At 38.7% G+C, this 23,012-nt stretch overlaps 2 protein-coding genes across 2 annotated transcripts; both read right to left on the bottom strand.

Moving 5' to 3' along the window:
- Positions 1–5,025: 5,025 nt before the first annotated feature.
- On the bottom strand, positions 5,026–5,952 carry LOC134645708 (olfactory receptor 11A1-like). The gene has a single exon (XM_063499249.1). The coding sequence runs from the start codon at positions 5,950–5,952 to the stop codon at positions 5,026–5,028; it is 927 nt and encodes a 308-aa protein (XP_063355319.1).
- A 7,569-nt stretch (positions 5,953–13,521) lies between these two features.
- On the bottom strand, positions 13,522–14,445 carry LOC134644530 (olfactory receptor 6N2-like). Its single transcript, XM_063497619.1, has one exon. The coding sequence runs from the start codon at positions 14,440–14,442 to the stop codon at positions 13,522–13,524; it is 921 nt and encodes a 306-aa protein (XP_063353689.1). The 5' UTR covers positions 14,443–14,445.
- Between the last annotated feature and the right edge of the window lie 8,567 nt (positions 14,446–23,012).

Here is a 23,012-nt window from a genome sequence, read left to right as displayed (position 1 = left end):
ACTGAAAAAATAATAATGCATCTCTAATATTGTTCAGGGGGCCGGGTCAAATGTGGAGGTGGGCCGTATCCGGCCCGCGGGCCGTAGTTTGGGGACCACTGCTATAAACATATCACAAAAAAGTTAATTGGGAAAAATGAAAATTAGCTGCATGTAAGCGACAATGAAAAACCGCGGGACCCACTGTACAAGCTAGTTTTCAAGGCACTTTTTACGAAGATTGTTTAAATAAATAATACAAGTCTATGCAAATTCACAAACCTAACAACATAACCGCTATAAAAATGTAACTTTTGTACCACCAGATTTTCATATACTTACATTTAAAAGTGTATTCGTCTCGCGGTTTATCTTCTTGTGCCGCCATCGTTACGTGAAAAATTCCGCAATGAATTCTGGGCTGGCTAGCTATCGAGCTGGTGGGTAACAGATGTCTCCGAAAACATCGAAGCACTTTTGCAAATATGTGATGTCTTGATAAAACAAGCAGATATTTGAAGTTTGCACACCCACATTCTCGCCTGAAAATATGTTAAAAGTTTATTTTGTGACCCAAAAAGATTAATAAGAGTAATTTTAAAACTTAGTAGTGGCCGCCATTGCCGGAAACTGGAGTCTGGCTGGGCCGTGCTATGAATTCTGGGATATGGTGGGCCACGAAGGACACACCCAACCCATCCTTCAAATTTGGGGAAAAGGAGGACGCATTTGTCGACTGCATTCGGAGGAGTCTACAAATTTGGACAGCCTTCAGTGCGTTGATGTGACGTAATCGGCCTACACATGCGGCCTCAGGAGGATGCAGTCCATGAATTTGGACATGCCAATTGCCTTCCTATCAGGTTTTTAAAGGCTATATAGCCAATTGGTGGGCAATGGAGTGCCAGGAAAGAAATCTATAGGTACAGGTATCTTCAGGCAAAACATAAAGGTCAGGCTTATCTGTAAACTCCGAAGGCTCAATAACAGAAACACTTTACAATAAAGAAGTCAGGTCTGATACAGTTATTGTCCAGATAGCATTTGATACATATTAGCATGTGAGAGGTCATTGTATGTATACTTTTCAGTAAAAGGGTTTTTAATACAACACTGCTGGCACAGTGACCTGGGTTTCCCCCCCTCCACATACATTTTGCCAAGACTGTTGAATAAAACTTCCTTCATATAGAAAAAAGATTCTATATGATCATAAGAAATGCTGCATTTCTGCTGTAGTCAATCTCAAAATCTTCTGGATTGTGCAAAAATCCTGATCCACCCCTCAAAGTAAAATACAGCAAAAAATAAGAAAAATCAAAGATTCAGTGGCACTAAGGCTACGTTCACACTGCAGGCGAAAGCGCATCAAATCCGATTTTTTTGACCCTATGCGACCCATATCCAATCATGGTATGACAGTGTGAACGGCACAAATCCGATATTTTCAAATCCGATCTGGGTCACTTTCGTATGTGGTACTGAATCCGATACATATCCGATGTTTTAGAAAGCGACTGCTGTCTGAATGGTCAAGTCGCATTAAATCCATCTTTTACGTCACTGACACAAGACAGACGCCAACTATCAGCGCCGGAGAAGCGCCCGAGAAGACATCGCGAATGCTTCCTGGCCATCCAGTGTAGATGTTAGTGAAACTGTTGGGAAGACAACGTTGGAGAAACGTGAACATTTTATTTGTACTGTATAATCTGCAGATTCTGACAGAAATCTGCAACTATCCTTTGAAGCACCGCTCCTCTAAAACAGCAATAAGGATAATTATTAGGTTATCTACATTATTATGTAAATAACAAAATAACTTAAAGCAAAAATTGGGAAACGTAAAGTCCGAAGTCTTTATATTAAGGGCCATCAGTCAAACAATATTGTTTGCTCTGGGTCTAAACAGAGCGCGTTGTGTGTGACGTCTTCTTTTGCGCATGCGGGTCGCTTTGAGGGTTCACACTAGAGCGTGTTTGCTGTCGCATTTTATTTGTAGTGTGAACAAGCAGACAAAAAAATCGGATTTGATCAAAAAATCGGAATTGAGCATTAAGACCTGCAGTGTGAACGGAGCCTATGTCCTGTCGTTCTTAAAACTATTTTCACCTGTTTAGCAGGATGGATGTTTCCTCAGTGCTGCAGCGGTCATGTCAGTGGGGGACCCGGTGGTTTCTCTGTGAATTTCACATTCCCGTGACGCAAATGTATTTGTCACTTTTTACGGAATCATACTCAAAGTAATGTCAGTAATTCCAAGTTTTAAATGCTACATGGTCATACTCTCTCCCACACTCCATATTATCCATTGTTGATCTACACATGTCTATTGGACATTGCAGGCTCGTACGTTATTGTCATGAGACACTCTCACAAACAAAATCCCTGTTTAGTAACGCAGTAACGCAAGTAACAGTAATCTAATTCCTTTTATTGCAAAAGTAATCCCTTACTTAACTTGTAACTTGAAAAAATTAATCAGATTACAGTAACGCATTACCTTTAACATGTTACTGCCAATCTTTAGTTATCACTATATTCACAAGTCTTTTTTCAGTTTTCATTTTTAGGTTTAAGTTTTTGTTGTGTGCATGTATCCAAGCCTATACAACATTGGTATCACACATGAGGCTGGGGGCCCAGAATCAGTCTGGCAAAGACGCCATTCCGGCCCCCTGGATGATTTTAGAAAATGTGAAAGGGGGCAAGGCATTCATATTACCCCAAAGTATTGAAGTAATAAATAAACGATTTTTCAATTTTTGGCATTTTACTGGCTTAATTAGTGCAGTGAAGAGAGACAGGAAAGCAGGGGAAGAGAGAGAGAGCCTATGGTTGCCTGTTCATCCCAGTGATCTAAACCGGCTTCCATAAGTAAACAATTTAATGAGAAAAAAACTTCATGTTCTTTCACCTACTATTTAATCTACTCTAAAAATGCCTTTCCTTTTTGTTTTAGTTTTGTTTTGTTGTTGGTTTTTGGAAATAGTCTGGATAGAAAGGTGGTCAGTCTATAACAAAACAGTAACTTCCACATCTACAGCCAGTTTAAGATTTTAAGCAAAATCTGGGACTCTCCACTGAACTGAAGAAGTAAAATGTCTTCAAGGAACTTAAAGAAGTCCAGTTTTACAAGCTCCTTAGATTGGTTTTGCGGATGATCACAAAATAACATTTTACAGTCAGGAAATCCCCCAAATCTTAATCCAGTTGAGATAGTCAATCCTTATAATGCAAGTGAACAAACAAAGAGCCACAAACTGTGATCACCTTGGAGCTCTGATAAGGCAGGAATGGATGGCCATCAATCATCATTTGGCCACAGAGAATTTCAGAAGTTATGAAGAAGAATCATCACTGTACACACTGCATAAATTAGATTTCTTTCCCAATTAAACTCTTTAATCTAATGAAATGCTTGTGATTGTTCTTCATTATACTGAAGCAGAAATCAAGTGAACATCATGCTGTATAAGACAAATTCAAATGAAACCAGTTAAATAAGTAAATCATAAGACATCACCGGAATAACAGCAGCAGAAACTGATTTTAATAGTTTTGCTGCCCCCTAGAGGTAAAGTAGGAACCGATTTTCTTTTGTCCACTGTCCACTTTCTGCTGTGACATAACAAATTCCCCATGTGTGTAGGACTAATAAAGGTTATCTTAAGTTTGGAGGTCTGTAGTGATTGACCAAAATTGGCACAGATTTCACTAGTCTGTATGCCTAGGTGCTTGATGTTATGCACCTGTGGCCATGTAAATGATTTGGAACACCTGTATTTAATGATTTTTATGGGTTAATATGTTAAAAGTATTCACTTAATGTGTGACTGAGGATGGACATTACCGAGAGGATTTCAAGAAATAAATGACAAACCTTTGTTAAGGTGGAGCAAATGGCAGCACAAACATGAGCACAAAGAAAAGTACCAGAAACACACAGGGAAGATAACACTGTTTCAGTGAAGGCAAGAAGGCAAGCGCTATTATAATTTTTCACAAACCTGACATTCAGCAGGAGCTCACCAGATTTGCTGCATATGGAGTGGATGCTAGCAAGGAGGATAGTAGGAAGAGGGAGCCAATGCTGGCCCAGTCTTTTCAGGCTGTGATGAATACTGCCATGACTGCCCTATTTCCATTGCTTGGAATTTAGGTGTGATATATGAAAGCACATGACATACCACAGGATATATGGAATGTTAATTTCACTGGTGATATTTCTCTGGTTACCTATCAATGATAAATCATGCATTTAAGCAAGGCTAAGTTTTACTAATATTACATGAGTTGTAATAAGTTGTAACACCTGCAAACTATAACTTTATGGCAGTCTAAAATACCACTAAGTTGGACACCAAATCTACTCATAGCAATATTTAAAAATGAAGGCTACAAAGACAGTTCTCTGTCTCATACACACAGTTTTGTGCACAAATGACTTGTAACTCTATAGACTAATGTTATATATATTTTATTTCTGACTGAATAAAATAAGTCTTGTAATAATTTCCTATGTTCAGCATTAGCACATTGCATTTGTAGCAGATACTATTTAGTAAAGATGTGTCTCTAATCATGTTTTTAATTCCTCTTCTGGCCCTGCACCAGCTGCTGCAGCAGTAGAACTTGTGGTGGCAAACATTATGTTCATATTATATTTAATCAGAATCAGAATACATTAATAACCCCTAAGGAAATGATGTAAAGGCTTGTAAGAATAGGCAGTATTCCTTAAGAAAAGTGAAAAAAATCAGCATCAGCAGCAACTAAATCCCAAACAACAACAATAACAAGATAGTTTTAGCTGTGATTAGGATGGTCTGTGAGTGCTTGAGTAGTCGAGTATGAATGGCTATATTTACCTGCAATAGGCATTTAGAGTCACTGCTGTTACTTGCATGCATGACAGCAGGAGAGAAAAGAAAAATACATAATTGATACTGATGTTACTGTTTAATTAGTCATAATCATGAGTACAAATGATTTCAACTGTATCAGTTTGTAAGTAAAAAAATGAGTAGTGACAATATTGATACATTAGGTTTTTTTGACAGCGCAGAACAACCTTTTGAGGTGTTTAGAAATTTCCTTCATTTTTAGTCCATATATAATTGGATTGAAAAGGGGAGGATACATTACGATTTGCAAAGTCAATATTGAATGTACAATCTTTGGAAAATTAGACTCCAGACCAGATACAATGACATCAAATGCACACAAACACAAATAGCTGATCAAAACTATCAAGTGGGGCAAACAGGTCTGTGCAGCTTTTCTCCTGACTTCTTTACAGCTTTGATAGGATATCACAAGTATCCTGGTGTAAGTGAAGAATATGAAAACCGCAGGGAGAATTGCAACATTAAATAGTACAACCATATCATATACAGTTTGTGCTTTTGAATGCATACATAGAAGCTTGTAAATTGTATTGTTGCAAAAAATTCCAGTGAAAGTAAAGTTACAGATTTTTTTATCAGCCATTAATACAGCTGCCACTGCAACCTGAGAAGAGGGCACAATCCAAGATAAGGTTAAAAAAATGCTGATAGTGTTTTTTGTCATGATCATTGGATATTGCAGAGGTTTGCATATAGACACATATCTGTCATAGGCCATGGCAAACAAGAGTAAAAATTCTGAACCACCCAAAGAGTAAAACATAAAAAACTGAAAGAGACAGATGGAATAAGATATGATCTGTCTTTTAGATAAAAAGTCAGTCAAAAGCTTTGGGTAAATAACAGTGCTTAACATAACAGAGTTCAATAGCAAAGCTGCAATAAAAATGTACATAGGCTCATGGAGACTTTTCTCAACCACAATGAGGAATACAATGGTGAAATTACAGCAGAGTATCAGAATGTATAAAGTAAACATGATCATAAAGTAAAGATATCTGTATTTGTTCACTTGGAAAAACCCATCCAGAGTTATGTATGATACATTTAACGCCAGCTCCATTAAAATGATGAACCAAAATTTTAATAAATAAAAAGAGATATGACAGCAAGTGAGAGAAAACAGAAAGTGAACACCTACCTTATCCTGATCAGCACATGAGTGGACTTAAGAAAGTGAATGTTTTGACTTCTACTTGGACTCTGTTCATAAAACTGCTTCACCCTCTATAGACTTCATCTCTAACTTCATCCCTAACTCTCCAGTACAGTCCTGTGTTGAACTGTTTTCTCAGTACTGCCCCCACTGTTTTTAGACTATTAAAACATTTAAGGAATTTCTTGTTTCATTCCTGATCACAACCACATTTATTGCGAATATTTGCACCCACAAAGTAAAATTGTATTTATTTTGTAAGAATTTTTCCATTCATCTAAAAAATACTTTTTGTCCTTTGTAGTATTATAGCAAAAATGCATACATGTCCTCACTGTAAAAAAAAAAATCTTATCACAAGACTACAAGTAGTGTGAAAAACTAAGTACACACTGGTTGCTTCTATAGGAATTATAGGTAGTAACAAGGTGCTAATATTTAAATGCACCTCATTAATTGATTATCAGGGAGTGTGAACATATAGGTTCTATGTAAAAAATTATTATGTATATGAAAAGGGTTATTAGAAAAAAAAACCCTAAGCAAATATAAGCAAAAACCTGCTGAATGTAATGACAGTACAATTACAAAAAGACTGAACAGATATGGCTTATTTGGAAGAGCTCCCAGCAGAAAGGTTTGTGAGGTTGCATCTAAACAAACCAGAAGAATTCTGAAAGAATGTCCTTTGTATAGATGAGACCAAAGGGGGGATGCTTACCCAAAATATATACAATGCTACAAAACCATCTATCCATCCATCCATTTTCTTCCACTTATCTGGGGTGGTGACTCCATCCTTTCTCAGCTGTGGACAATGGGCTTAAACTTGGAGGTGCTGATTCCCTTTCCTGACGCTTCACACTTGGCTGCTAAGTGCTCCAGTGTGAGCTGGAGGCCACCACCTGATGAAGCCAACAGAACCTCATCATCTGCAAAGTGCAGAGACAAGATTCTGAGACCACCCAAGTGGAAGCCTTCCGCCGCTTGGTTAGAAATTCTGTCCATAAAAATTATGAACAGAATCGTGACAAAAAAATAGCCCCGGTAGAGTCTAACATCCACCAGCAACAAGTTCGACTTGCAAGGGCTGTATAAAGACTGAATGGCTCGTAGCAACGGGCGAGACAGCCCATACTCCCGAAGTTCCTCCCACAAAATACTCTGAAGAACATGGCCAAATGGCTCATTCAAGTCCACAAAACTCATGTAGACTGGTTGGACAAACTTCCGCACACCCTCAAATATCCTCAAGAGGGTAAAGAGCTGGTCCAGTGCTCCACAACCATGATGAAAACAGCATTGTTCCTCCTGTATCCGAGGTTCAACTAACACACTCTCCTGTGCAGCACCCTGGCATAGACATTCCAGAGAGGCTGAGGAGTGTGATCCCCCTGTAGTTTGAGTACACCCTCTGGTCCCACCTGGATGGGATCTACTATCCCAGCCTTCCATTCCAGACGTACCACCCCAGATCTCCATGCAGCACTTTAGAAGAGTACCAACCAGGACAGTCCTCCAACATCCTTCAGGAACTCAGGGTGAACCTCATTCACCCCAGGGGCTCTGCCACCAAGGAGTGGTTTTACTTCCTCAGTGACCTCACCTCCCGTGATGGATGAGTCGTCAACTTTGACAGAGTCCAGCCCCTCTCCAGGAAACTGGTTCTGCATCAATTCAATTCAATTTTATTTATATAGCGCCAAATCACAACAAAAGTTGCCTCAAGGCGCTTCATAGATACAGAGAAAAACCCAACAATCATATGACCCCCTGTGAGCAAGCACTTTGGCAACAGTGGGAAGGAAAATCTCCCTTTTAACAGGAAGAAACCTCCGGCAGAACCAGGCTCAGGGAGGGGCGGCCATCTGCTGCGACCGGTTGGGGTGAGAGAAGGAAAACAGGATGAAAGACATGCTGTGGAAGAGAGACAGAGATTAATAACAGATATGATTCAATGCAGAGAGGTCTATTAACACATAGTGAGTGAGAAAGGTGACTGGAAAGGAAAAACTCAATGCATCATGGGAATCCCCGGCAGCCTACGTCTATTGCAGCATAACTAAGGGAGGATTCAGAGTCACCTGGTCCAGCACTAACTATATGCTTTACCAAAAAGGAAAGTTTTAAGCCTAATCTTGAAAGTAGAGATAATGTCTGTCTCCTGAATCCAAACTGGAAGCTGGTTCCACAGAAGAGGGGCCTGAAAACTGAAGGCTCTCCCTCCCATTCTACTTTTAAATACTCTAGGAACAACAAGTATGCCTGCAGTGTGAGAGCGAAGTGTTCTAATAGGGTGATATGGTACTACAAGGTCATTAAGATAAGATGGGGCCTGATTATTTAGGACCTTGTATGTGAGGAGCAGGATTTTGAATTCAATTCTGGATTTAACAGGAAGCCAATGAAGGGAAGCCAAAACAGGAGAAATATGCTCTCTCTTTCTAGTCCCTGTCAGTACTCTTGCTGCAGCATTAAGTGTTTACAGTGTATTAGATGGAGGAGTTGTACAGGGAGATGGCCACAAGCAGGAATGATTTCCTGTGTCGTTCAGTGGTGCTTGTTGGTATTCTCAGTCTCTCACTGAACGTGCTCCTGTGAGTAGCCAGCACGTCTGGAGTGGGTGGGAGATATTATCCAGCATTGTCTTTATCTTGGTCAACATCCGCCTTTCAGACACCACCCTAAAGGAGTCCAGTTCCATCCCCACAACATTACTGGCCTTGCAGATCAGTTTATTTAATCTGTTGCCATCTGTGACCCTCAACCTGCTGCCCCAGCATGCAACAGCATAGAGGATAGCACTGGCCACAACCAACTCGTAAAAAATTTTGAGCATTGTCCGACAGATGTTGAAGGACCTCAGCCGCCTCAGGAAATAGACGACTCTGGCCTTTCCTTTAAAGTGCAGTGGTGTTTTTAACCCATCGAGTTTATTGTCTATGTATACTCCAAGATATTCAGAGTCCTCCACAATTCCCTTGGTTTAGCTTTGCTTCTGCTCATCATGTTGTAGTAGCAGTTTATCTGTGTGCTACAAAAAGAAACAACTTTTTGACTTTCCTTTAAAAGGGAAATATTTATGTGCTGATGCACTTTACAAACTTGCATTTCTGAGTGTGACATTCCTGACATCATTATTAGTCATCAGTCACTGGTGGAATACTACTCTTTGTGTATGATTTTTATGTTGTTTTATTCTGATATTGAAATTTTAGAGATTTTTTTTAAAGCTGTATAGACCTGTTTATCCTGGAGGTTTTGTTTAACTCATGCAGTCTGGTAACAAATATTGATGGCTTTCTCCTTTCACTGTGATTAAAAATGTATGAAAGGGGGATATTTTAATAACATTGTACAAAAATAAGTCTAAATTTAATATTAATTTCATATTAATGTTTCTCTTATAATGTTTTGTCTCCCCCTCACACTCACACATGCACATCCAGGCAACTCTCAAGAACCATAAGACAACTCTTTAGGGAAACAATACAATAACAAATGTTAATTTCCTCTCCCAGGGTTTATCTTGTCTGGTGTTTATTCCCTTGATTTTTGTGCTCAGTGTTCCTGATGTAAGTAACTAATATGTATGGAGAAAAAGATTTTAGATAATGAAAAATTTTAAAATGTCAATGTTTAAATTCACAGAGTACTGTATTACATATATTTTTGGTCTAAATGTTATATATTTCTAAAAAATAAAAAATGGTTTTCACAGTAATGATGTTTTAGAGCATGAAACAATAAAACAAATAAATCAATCAATCATCATTTTGGGACATATGAATCCAAAAGGTCTTTCAATTGGCACACGGGCTCAAACAATACAAAAAAATTGTATTGTTTGAGCCAACACAAACTGTTACATATAAGATGATCGAGCATCTTGCCTGGATGCTCAATCATCCAGGTAAGAAAATCCCAAAAAGTTGATTCTGTTCATCTGGACGTAGCGTTTTCAGTGGGACAAACATTTCATCCAAGAAGTCACTTGGATGGGTGACAAAATGTTGCTCCCACTGAGACGTTATGTCTAGATGAACAGAGTCAACTTTTTGAGATAACTGTCACATACTTCAAAAAACAGACTTAACCAAGAAGGATGGCAGTGGCAGTGTAAAGAAACATGTCAACTCTAACTGAATATTTAATAAAATGAATGATACAGCAGATTTTGTATGCCTAGCACAATGCTATTAATTAATTGAACAGAGAGGATAGGGATTAGTCAATTTCTATATGACTATCGTCATTCTTTAAATCTTTCACATCATTGTGGAGGAATTTTGGCTCACTGTTCTTAACAGTGTTGCTTCAGTTCATTGAAGTTTGCAGGCATTTGTTTGCCTCGTCCAGGAGCCAGTCCTGAGGGAGGGGAGGGTGCCCAAAGAAGGGGCATGGGCCCACCCTTCTGTAGGTCCTACACCCGCAGGAAGGGGTCCAGTGTAAATGGTAAATGGACTGATTCTTATATAGCGCTTTTCTACTCTCCCGGAGTACTCAAAGCGCTGTATACAACATGTCTCATTCACCCATTCATACAAGCACTTCTAAACTCAATTGCAAACTAAACTACATTCACACTCCGATGAACGCATCGGAGGGCAACTTGGGGTTAGTATCTTGCCCAAGGATATTTGGCATGCAGACTGGGGAAGCCAAGGATCAAACCACCAACCTTCTGATCAGTAGCTGATCTGCTCTACCACCTGAGCCACAGCCACCTATGTAGTGTCTGCTGGGCAGCCACCAAGGGCGGAGACCCTGGCGGACTGATACCCAGCTACCAAGGCTGGAGACTGGGACATGAAATGTCACCTCGCTGGTGGGGAAGGACCCTGAGCTGGTGCATAAGGTTGAGAAGTCCCATCTAGATATAGTCAGCCTCACCTCAACGTACTGCTTGGGATTCGGTGTGTAACTTTGCCAAAACAATGTCGGACTCTGTAGTTTTCTCTGGTCCCCTCCCCAGTCAGACCAGGAGTGACATGTTTAGCCGCATGTTCACCTTAAATTGCTGGCTGTCTGAGTGGTGTCACAGAAACGATGTGGGCTTCATAGATAATTGGCAAACCTTCTGGAGGAAACCTGGTCTTGTTAGGAGAGATGGCATCCATCCCACTTTGGATGGAGCAGCTCTCATTTCTAGAAATATGGACAAATTTATTAAACCCCCCAAAATATGACTATCCAGAGTTGGGACCAGGAATCAGAGTTGCAGTCTTACACGCCTCTCTGCAGCTTCTCTCCTCCTGCTACCCCCCCAAAAACCCATCTCCATTGAGACTGTGTCAGCTCCCAAACAGACAAAAAACAAACTAAAAACCAGCAATAAAAAACTTAAACATAAAAAATCAAAAAGAAAGAACAATACAGAATCCACATCTGAACCAAAGAGTAAAACAGTGAAATGTGGATTATTAAATATTAGGTCTCTCTCCTCCAAGTCTCTGTTAGTACACGACTTAATAATTGATCAACAAATCGATTTACTCTGCCTTACAGAAACCTGGTTGCAGCAGGATGATTATGTTAGTTTAAATGAATCAGCACCCCCGAGTCATTCTAACTACCAGAAATCTCGAAGCACAGGTCGAGGGGGCGGTGTGGCAGCAATTTTTCACACCAGCCTATTAATCAACGAAAGACCAACACAGACTTTAATTCATTTGAAAGCCTGATGCTTAGCCTCGTCCACCCCAGCTGTAAAACTCAGAAACCAGTCTTACTTGTTATCATCTATCGTCCACCTGGGCCTTACACAGAGTTTCTCTCTGATTTCTCAGACTTTTTATCTGATTTAGTGCTCAGCTCTGATAAAATAATTATTGTGGGTGATTTTAACATCCATGTAGATGCTAAAAATAACATCCTCAACATGGCATTTAATCTGTTATTAGACTCAATTGGCTTCTCTCAAAATGTAAAAGAACCCACCCACCACTTTAATCACACTCTAGATCTTGTTTTAACATATGGCATAGAAACTGAACATTTAACAGTGTTTCCTGAAAACCCTCTGCTGTCTGATCATTTCCTGATAACATTTACATTTACAATAATTGATTACACAGCAGTGGAGAGTAGACTTTATCAAAGTAGATGTCTTTCTGAAAGCGCTGTAACTAAGTTTAAGAATATAATCCACCCACTGTTATCATTTTCAATGGCCTGTACCAACATAGAGCAGAGCAGCTATCTGAACGCTACCCCAACAGAGGTCGATTATCTTGTTAATAATTTTACCTCCTCACTAAGTCCGACTCTGGATACTGTAGCTCCGGTGAAAACTAAGGTCTCAAATCAGAAGTACTTGACTCCGTGGTATAATTCTCAAACACGTAGCCTAAAGCAGATAACTCGTAAGCTGGAGAGGAAATGGCGTGTCACAAATTTAGAGGATCATCATTTAGCCTGGAGAAATAGTTTGCTGCTTTATAAAAAAGCCCTCCGCAAAGCCAGAACATCTTACTATTCGTCACTGATTGAAGAAAATAAGAACAATCCCAGGCTTCTCTTCAGCACTGTAGCCAGGCTGACGAAAAGTCAGAGCTCAAATAGACCTCATTCACGATTTATGGTCAGTGTTACTATTAAGCATTTATTTATTTATGAGTGTGGGGCAGGGAGGTGATTTATTTTCGAGCTTTTGACAAAGCTTATGCTATCTTATGTCCTTGAGACCGCCCCTCATCTCCAGAACCAAAACCTTTGTTTGGTTCTTTACCATCTGCAGGCTTCCAAGTATAGTCCTATATTTAGACTGCTTGCTTGGCATATACTGTTTGAAAGTATATGGTATAGTCTTCTCTTGTACAAAGAAGGTTGTGTGCATGTATGTGGATACGTGCATGCATGCTTACGTGTGTGTGTGTGTCCATCTGACAAAAGGGCATGTACCTGAACTCAGTTATTTATACTAACTCGTCTATTCCACATTCATTTCTAATGACAGGTCATTTCTGGCCAAGAAAACCAAGAGTGTGCAAATGTTGAATAAACCACAGAAAATTGTATGCAGACTAAGAGAGTTTATTTTGTGTGTTGAAATCCTCTTTGTGGACAAAGTCGTGGAATCATAGGTCAGTCTGATCACTAACGTTTTCAGGGAGAAAACTTTTAAATCAGTCAAATTTGACTGGAACACAACATGAGGTTTAATCATTCTCATTCTATATCCACACTGTAACCACAACAATTCATGTCCATGAAAAATAAAAACATTATGTCACAAACTGCACTGAAACTGCCAAAGGCTGCCAAACCTGTCATCTTTATTCCAAATTACTGGATTATTTGTACTATGATGGTTCCTTTTACAGGATGTTCCAGTTGCCTTTTTTACTCTCTTGATCAATGACTGCAGAAAACATTATGCCTTATAATGCACCATAAACCTGCTTCTTTTACCAGTGTGTTGCACAATAAATAAATTACTAATAAATTAGTAAATAAATGTATAATGACACTACATTATTTCATGTGTCTAAGCAACCTTTTAAGGTGTTTAGAAATTTCTTTCATTTTCAGTCCATATATGATTGGATTGCAGAGAGGATTATAAGTTATTATTTGGAGTGTCATTACGAAACGTGCAGTTTTGGGAAAATCAGATTCCAGTTTAATAATGACAACATCATAAGTAATCAAAACAGAATAGTTAATCAAAACTAGCAGGTGAGGTAAACAGGTCTGAACAGCTTTTCTTCTGACATCTCCACAACTCTGAAAAGCAATTATGATTATCTTTGTGTATGTGAAAAGTATAAAAAGCATAGGCAAAAGTCCGAGATTCAACAGAACAATTACACCGTATATCGATAATTCATTTGAAGTCACACAGAAAAGATTGTTTAGTGAATTATTACAAAAAATTCCTTTCAAAGTAAAGCTACACAGTTTGCTATTAATATTTAGTGCAATTGGCACTACAATGTGACAAGCAGGTACCAGCCAAGCAAAACACAGCAGTAAACTGACAGTAGTTGTTGTCATGATGATTTGATATTGCAGGGGTTTACATATAGACACGTATCTGTCATAGGCCATAGCTGACAATAGTAAGAATTCAGAAGAGCTTAAAAAGTAAAACATAAAAACCTGAAAAAGACAAGCTTGGTAAGATACGATCTGTTTCTCAGATAAGAAGTCAACCAAGAGCTTTGGGTGGATATTAGTGCTGAAAAGAAGAGAGTTCAATAACAAAGCTGCAATAAAAATATACATTGGCTCATGAAGGTTTTTGTGTATAATAATAAGGCATATGATAGAAACATTAAAGCAAATTAAAAGAATATAAGCTGTAAGCATGATCACAAAATAAAGATATCTGTATCTGTGAATTTCCACATGCCCACCAAGTGTTACATATGTCATATTTACATCAGCATTCATTAAAATTGTTAAAGTATAGCTATAACTACTATGTTTCCTACACTGTGCACGGAAATGCACACTGTTTAACTGTCCTTAGAATTCAGAAAATAAATCATTTAGTGTTTATGGCATGGTTTTATCTGACACAGACACCCTCCATGGATCTCATTAACCTTGTCATAAAAAGATTTCATCAATATCGTGAAACTCTGGAGGCTAAAAGACTTTTACGATAATTGTTGACAGGTAGGAGCAATTATGAATGTTTCGGTGGGTCTAAAACAGTAATCGGGCTAAAATTGTAACAAATATTTGGTGTTGTCAAGTGAAGTAGGATGGTTGAAAAAAGATTTAAGTGCCCCCTGGTTTATCTCTCATTACATGTGAAAGAGGGTAAAAGGACTTAACATGCAGCCTTTTGTCTCACTCACCTTCCAGGGGCATTGTTATGACTATGATGTGTCCTTGGCTGTCTGTGTGATTTGGGTAGTTAATTATGCTTAATACTGGTCAGAGTCTAATTAGGTAGGTGTTTAAACAATATGATGAATAAGAAAATATAATAATGATTGCAAGATGAACAGTACAGAAGATTGGCTTGAAGAGTTCACAGTAGGAAACTTCAGCAGAAACGGAAGAGGGATCAACCTCTCTGCACATTTTTGCTGCGGTCAATTTTAAATTCGAGCTCTGCTTTGCCTTCTGGGTAATACTCATGGACCTTTTTGAAATGTGTCAATCAAGACTTCCTGTACAGGAGTAACAGTTCTGCCAGTCCACAGTCTACAGCCTCAAAACAGATGCATTTAGAAGATCTGAATGTCTCCAGGTGCCTATAGTGCTCAATTGCAGAGACTTTTTCAAGTCATATTGTGCTTTAAGAACTGTTCTGATGGGCAAAAGCTTACAAAGCTCTGTATTTAAGAACTTTTGTTCCCATACTAAAAAAATACAAAAAAAAATAAATTTACAATTATCTGCTAAGTCAAACCCTTTTGTTCATAGTTCTACTTGTACTTATAATTCAGTTATGTGATAATTGCGAAATACTGGAGGACAAAAAAAAATGCCAACATTGTTTGCTGTTACTCCTAATCACACAGCTTCAGGTGTCACTGTCAGTGCCAATGTAAAAGTGCAGGGAAATAACCCTCTTGGCCGTGGGGGAAAATCGCAACATACATGCAGAGAGAGGATGCATTTTCCCTCCACAAGCATAAGGATCAGCTCCCAGTAATTCTGCATCAGTGAGGGTGAACCTGTCCCTTTCTTTTTTCTTCACAGGGCTTTCTTGAATCCCTCTTTGTCTGGTCAATCAGCCAGGACCATTTTGGATTATTGGGATACACAAACCCATCCACTGTAAAAAGGTTGTAATTGACTAATGTTCTGAATCGCTCAGCCTCAGTTTGATTTATTAAACTAGAAATTAGTGTTCTTGAGCCTGGGCTGATATTTATTTTGAGTTCAAACAAAATGAACAAATGAATCTTCTATATTTAAAAGTATGGATTAATTTGAGTCTGACAATAGCTATCAATGTATTTCTTTTACAGGATGTTGCAGTTGGGAGCCTGCAACCTCTTTGGTTTCAGAAGGCATTCAGAAGCTCATACAAGCCGATTTAATGCCTATTTGCTGAATCAGGAACTGGACTGCCAGGGTCTCCACCCCTAACCGCAACTCAATTCACAAAGCACCAAAGTCCTATGCCTGTTCAAGCTAATGGTGGGCCCACATGAGGGTGGCCCATATAGGGCTGAGCTTAGCTGTGACCCATGGATGAGGCCCCACCAAGCTCAGCTCTTTACCCTATAAGGGGAGGTGTTTTGACAGCTGGCTGAGAATTCTTGTGAGGTGTGGATGTCTCTGCTTTGCCTGCTGTCCCCCCCACGACCTGGACCCATGTAACTGGATAGCAGTAATGGATTATGACAGGGAAGTGTAATACCCCAAAGAGACTAATGCAGGCTACTGCTAGCTTTAGGCATTTGGGACTTCTTTGTTTATGTTTGGTTCTTAGTTGATTATTGCTATATTTGATTTTCATGTATCTTAAGTCTGTAGTCCTTAGTTTCAGCATATTTCAGTTTATATTCTGATTGAGATTAGTTTAGTATAGTGTTTGGGTCCTGCAAATAAACTAGAGACTAGAGTTGGACCCAGCAGACTCCAACTCTTCTGATGAGGACAAAGAGGATAATATTTACACCATAATGCTGAAGTGTAATGAATGGCTGACTGGCTCTTACAAAGAATATAAAGAAGCTGTTTTCTATTGTCACACGCTGCCCATATAACCTCCACAGGGTCTCTGTCTCTGCTTCTGGTGCAGCAGAAGCAAGGCCCAAGAAGGCCCTGGACTGTGATGGTTCTTGTTTTTGATCCTGGAATTTTACTTTTACTTTACTTTACTTTATTTATATGGCACATTTAATAACAACAACAAGTTGGCCAAAGTGCTGTACAAAAAAAAATAAATAAAAAAAATAACACAGTAACAAATAGCATCAATAACAAATACCTAGTAACAGAAGACTATGTGTATAGATAGGTAACTCTCATGCAGTGTTGAAAGCCAATGAGAATAAATGTGTTTTAGGATGGGTTTTGAAAAGACTGACGGTCGGGGCCTTTCTAATGTGGAGAGGTAAATCATTCTACATTTTCAGCGCCACAACCACAAATGCCCGGTCACCTCTGTGAACCAGCCTCGACTTAGAAGTGGCCAAGAGCGAGAGATCACTTGATCTTAGAGCTCTAGGGGGTATATATGGCTGCAGTAAGTCAGACAGATATTCTGGAGCCTGACCGTTCAGCACTTAATAAGTCATCAACAAAATTTTGTATTCAATTCTAAAGCGGACTGGGAGCCAGTGAAGTGAGGCGAGCATCGGGGAAATATGCTCGTGTCTCTTTGAACGTGTCAGGAAATGAGCTGCAGCATTCTGGACCAGCTGGAGCCGTGCTAGACAAGACTGGCTAATAGTAGTCCAGTTGAGGTAAGATAAAATCGTGTATTGCCCGTTCTAGGTTTTTAAAAGATAAAAGGGATCTCACCTTGGATAAGAGCCTCAATTCAATAAAAGGACCGCTGTACAACAGAGTTCGTTTGTTTCTCAAAGGTAAACTTACTATCCAGTATAACCCCCAAATTTTTTGCATGCGGTTTAACAAAAGGTGCTAAACTGCACAGGTCAAGATGTGGGGTAATAGAATTGCAGCTTGGTCCAAAGATGATCACTTCAGTTTATCACAGAATTTAATAAATCTGTGATTTAGTATAGTCATCGGCAACTGCCAAAAAGTATCTCAGGTCACATCTCCTCAAAGGCTGACTTAAAGCATCCAGAGGGAAAGCATCTGTCTCCGCTGTTGCCCTCCTAGAAATGTTCCTAAGTATTTGCTCCTCCAGGTTAATCCACTGAACTGTTCCCCTGCTTTGACCCATGGCTTGGCTGGCCCCAGTGTCATCACTGCTGCCTGAAATCTACTTCTCCCTGTTTTTTGTTTTTGGTTCTGAAATTTAATAAAACTATGATTTAGTATAGTTTCTAAAAGCACGAAAATGCCCGAATGCTTGATGAAAAGTCTTGAAGTTATTATGTGCAAACTGAGCCCTTTGCTTTCTTGCTCTTTAGTCAGCATATGTGCATCTTTATTTCACTCATCAATATGCAGCAGCAAAGTGACTGAGAATAATATAATATGAGTTTTCTTATAATAACGTATTTCCAAATACACATAAACACAGGTCTATTTAACATTTTAATATCATGTAAATAGGATGAAATGCTATTTAAGCCACTTCAAGGTGAAGTATCAGAAACTGCAGAATCAGGAAAAACGGAGTAAAATTGACAAATGTGTAACTGATGAGTGTGTGTTCTAGTACGTGTGCTTTTCTCACATCTATATCACAACATTAAAAACTTTTAGATTGATCACTAATTTGAAATATCCTCGCATCACTTTTAAAATTATAAAATCATTGAAAATGTGCAAATTTGTAATGCTATATTAGTTTAGGATTTCTTAACAAACAACCTTTTAAGGTGTTTAGAAATTTCTTTCATTTTCAGTCCATATATGATTGGATTGCAGAGAGGATTATATGTTATTACTTGCAGTGTCATTATGAAACGTGCAGTTTTGGAAAAATCAGATCAACATCATAAGTAATCAAAATAGAATAGTTGATCAAAACTAGTAGATGTGGTAAACAGGTCTGTGAGGCTTTTTCTCCTGACATCTCCACAACTCTGATAAGTAATTATGATTATCTTTGTGTTCGTAAAAATTATGAAAAGCATGGGGAAAAGTCCAAGATTAAACAAAAGAATTACACCGTATGTAGAAAGCGCTCTTGAACTCACACAGAGAAGCTTGGCAGCAGAATTATTACAAAAAATTCCTTTCAAAGTAAAACTACACAGTTTCCTATTAATATTTAGTGCAATTGGCACTGCAACATAGCAGGCAGGTACCAGCCAACCAAAAGACAACAGAAAGCTGCACTGTAAGAAAAAGTCCTAATATAAAAGTATTTTACTGTGTATTTTACAGTTTTGTTCTGTTCTTCTAGAATATCATTAAATTTACATAAAAGACTGTGATTTCACATTTCAAATGTAAATTAACGTAAAATCACTGTAATGTAATAAAACATAATTTTCTTGTTTTTTAAATGTATTTGTCTGTACATATGCATATTTAGATTGTTAAAATACATTCACAAATGTATCATGATTTCACAAATATTTGTCCGTTATTTGAAAGATTGAACTGTTAAATTCAAATGTAATGCTATGGAAAAATATATGAAATGATTCTTATAAACTTTTTTAACATCAAATAATTATTACTATTATTGCCATTTAGGGCGATCGTGGCAGTTCGCCTTGTAATCAGAAGGTTGCCGGTTCGAGCCCTGGCTCGGACACTTTCGGTCGTTGTGTCCTTCGTCAAGACACTTCACCTACCGCCTACTGGTGATGGCCAGAGGGGCCGATGGTGCGATATGGCAGCCTCGCCTCTTTCAGTCTGTCCCAGGGCATGCAATCCATTATTATTTAAACCAACTGTTAACTGTATATTTCTGTACATTTAAGTATTATTATTCATATTGCCACATTCATTGACCTTGTTTATAGGTAATTTCATTGTTTAATCACATTAAAATGTTCCTAATTAAATGTTTAAAGGCACTTGAAAAAGGCAAAATCCCATGTAAAATTAGGGCAACAAACTGTATTGTCATTACTGAAAATAACCGTATTTTTATGAGAAAGTTATTTTCTGTTATTTGATGGTATTATTTTGGCGCCCCAGCTGCCGGAATATTACTGTTTTTTTAGGATTTTTTTTTTTTAACAGTGTGACAGTGGTTGGTCTCATGATGATTTGATATTGCAGGGGTTTACATATAGACACGTATCTGTCATAGGCCATAGCTGACAATAGTAAGAACTCTGAAGAGCTTAAAAAATAGAACATAAATGCCTGGAAAAGGCAAGCCTGATATGATATGATTTGATCTGTTTCTCAGATAAGAAGTCAACCAAGAGCTTTGGGTAGATGTTAGTGCTGAAAAGAAGAGAGTTCAATAATAAAGCTGCAATAAAAACATACATTGGCTCATGAAGGTTTTTGTGCATAACAATAAGGCATATGATAGAAACATTAAAGCAAATTAACAGAATATAAGCTGTAAGCATGATCACAAAATAAAGATATTTGTATCTGTGAATTTCCACATGCCCACCAAGTGTTACATATGTCGTATTGAAATCAGCATTCATGAAATAGTCAAGAACAGACACAATAGTTATTTAAAATGACCTGGCACCCATATACATCTGGTGTCTTTGTCAGAATTCAGAAAATAAACCGAATGCCAATGTTTGTGCAGCACTTTAAATCAGACTATGTCACCCTCCATGGACCTTATTTGCATCTTAACAAACATTTCATCACCATCACAAAACTCTAGAGGCCTGAATTTTATCATGCTGCATCCATACACAGTAAGTGCAACACACATACACACAAATCACTCACCAAAAAGAAGGCATTATTGGCACTAATTGGGTTCTTTGTAGCACACAAGACATAACATTTAATCACAAATTTAAAAGGTTTTAAATGGCACGAGCTGTATAAGCACAGGCGATAGCATAGATGAAACTTAGCAAATACTAATGAGGTTAGTGACCACAGAGTCTCAGAATCTAAACTAAAACATACAATGTCTTGGCTTCATTTATAGTGGGGTCCAGCCTGCGATTTACAAGTACTTAATGTATGGAACTTTCCACTGCCCATGCAGACATACTGAGACTGGTGGTCTTATCTTTATTACCCCAGCTTTCCTGCTTTTAGTATGTTTCCTTCCCAACAGCCCTTTTCCTGATTCACAATTCCCCTTCCAAGTAAATAATTAACTGCCCTCCGGCAGACATAAGTTGGGCAAGTTTGGCACAAGTCAGGGGTGTCCACTCCAGGCCTCGAGGGCCGGTGTCCTGCAGGTTTTAGATACGTCCTTGATCCATCACAGATGATTTAAATGGCTAAATTACCTCCACAACATGGCCGTTTCTCAATTCTCAAGTACGCGAGTACGTACTCGTGTTCTCGGCGAGTACGTACTCGTGTTCTCGGCGAGTACGTACTCGTGTTCTCGGCGAGTACGTACTGGCCGAGAACGCACGGGAGTACGGACTCGCCGAGAACGCGAGCACGGACTCGCGATTTGTACAATTGGAACACCAGCGTACGTGATGATGTCACAGGTCCGGAGTTTCTACTGCCGTCCCCTCTTAATTTAACTGTGAGTAACATGTTATGAAGCTTAACTTTAATCACAGCCAAACCGGTTTACTCAGGGACAAATAAAACACTGAAATAAACCAAACATTAACATTTAGAAGTGATCTAAGTGACTTATATATCATTTTTAACCTCAGTAGTGAAACCTCTATTAATAAAAATAGTGTACATGTACATACGTGTACATACCTTAATAAAAACAAGCAGGTGAGATGTTGGAACGCTTCTATTTTTATTTTAGTGGACACTCAATACTATAGACAGCTGCTAGGGTTTCTTTAACCTGAGTAGTGAGAAGACCGCAAGCGGAGGGGGGGGTTGAAAACGATGTGCCGGGAGTCCGCTGTTGAGTTTTGGACGAAATGCATTCTGGGATATTTAGCTGTACCAAATCCACACAAGTCACCACCGATGCATGCTCGATAAAACGGGCGGAGCGAGAACACATCCGGGACTTTTTCGCGTTCTCGGCTTGATGCGTACTTCGAATTGGAACAGTACTTGGTCTCCGACTGATGACGTATCACGAGTACACGAGAACGCAAGTACGCACAAGTACGCATATTGAGAAACGGGGTAGGTCTTGAAGTATCACGCAGGGTGATATCTAAAACCTGCAGGACACCGGCCTGGAGTTGGACACCCCTGGCATAAGTGTTAAGAAAATTTCCCATCAAAAGTACATCACATTTACTGCTTCTAAATAGAAACTGTGTAGAGTGTACTCCATTTACTGATGAGGCCTGCATCTAGAAACGCAGCCAAAAGGACAGTGTAGTATACAGAAGAGGATCAGATAACTGTCACATTGTTTCAGAGAAATAAATCTGCTGGAGGGTGTGGTCTCTGCTGCTTGGCAAAATTTTACATTCAAAATATGCTACAGTATGTAACAAAGTATGCACTTTGTCTAGCACTTTGAATTAATCCACTCTACTGAGTAAACGTCTTTATTTTTTAGTTACATTTAGCCTGCGTTATGTTGTGTTCCCATGTGTTTCCACTTCCCTGAACACCCCTCAGTCTATATATTGTCTCCGTTTACCCTGGTCCTTTGTCAGAACATCTGTTTAGTCACTCTCTGTGGTACCATGTTCCTAGTGTTGCAGGTTTCTAGTGTTTAGTTTGTATCAGTCCAACATAGTGCATTACTATAAACTTTTACCATAATATTGCGAACTAACCACTTTAGTCTCCACCAAACTGAACTAAACTGCTTAGTATTTTCATGCAAACTTTTACTAGGGCTAATTATTTAACCTATTTATCAGGTCTTTCACAATATGAAGAAAATATAACTTCAGCAACAGATCACATATTTGATTCCTTTGACAATAATCTATCATCTTCCTCTCTTGTCCCAGCTTTCTTTTGTTTTTTGTGATGTTATGGCAAATTACATTTTTTTTTCTTTCTCTTTGGGAAATACAGCATCTATATTTAGTTATCAGACCCGTTATGTGCAGAACTATTTGTGTGTTTAGCACTCTGAACACATCAGAGAAATGAGAAGGAACAAAGGATGTGTTGAAGGTGTAAGCAGTTCGTTCAATATTATAATTTTCTTATTACTGAGCAAATAATAAACTCCATACTGTTGGCTGGAAACAACACAAGGCTAAAACAGACAAGGCTAAGGCTAAAGGCAAGGCCACAACAATATTTTGGATGAACCTGCCTATCAGATTTAATTGCTTATTCCGTTACCAGGATGTTGATCTGGATTGCTCATGCTCAATTCAACTCCTGTGTACATTGAA

Source organism: Pelmatolapia mariae, linkage group LG16_19, assembly GCF_036321145.2.
Source record: "Pelmatolapia mariae isolate MD_Pm_ZW linkage group LG16_19, Pm_UMD_F_2, whole genome shotgun sequence".
Lineage (NCBI taxonomy): Eukaryota > Metazoa > Chordata > Actinopteri > Cichliformes > Cichlidae > Pelmatolapia > Pelmatolapia mariae.
Note: the sequence above shows the minus strand (reverse complement) of the source record. Positions and strands in the feature narration are given on the sequence as shown.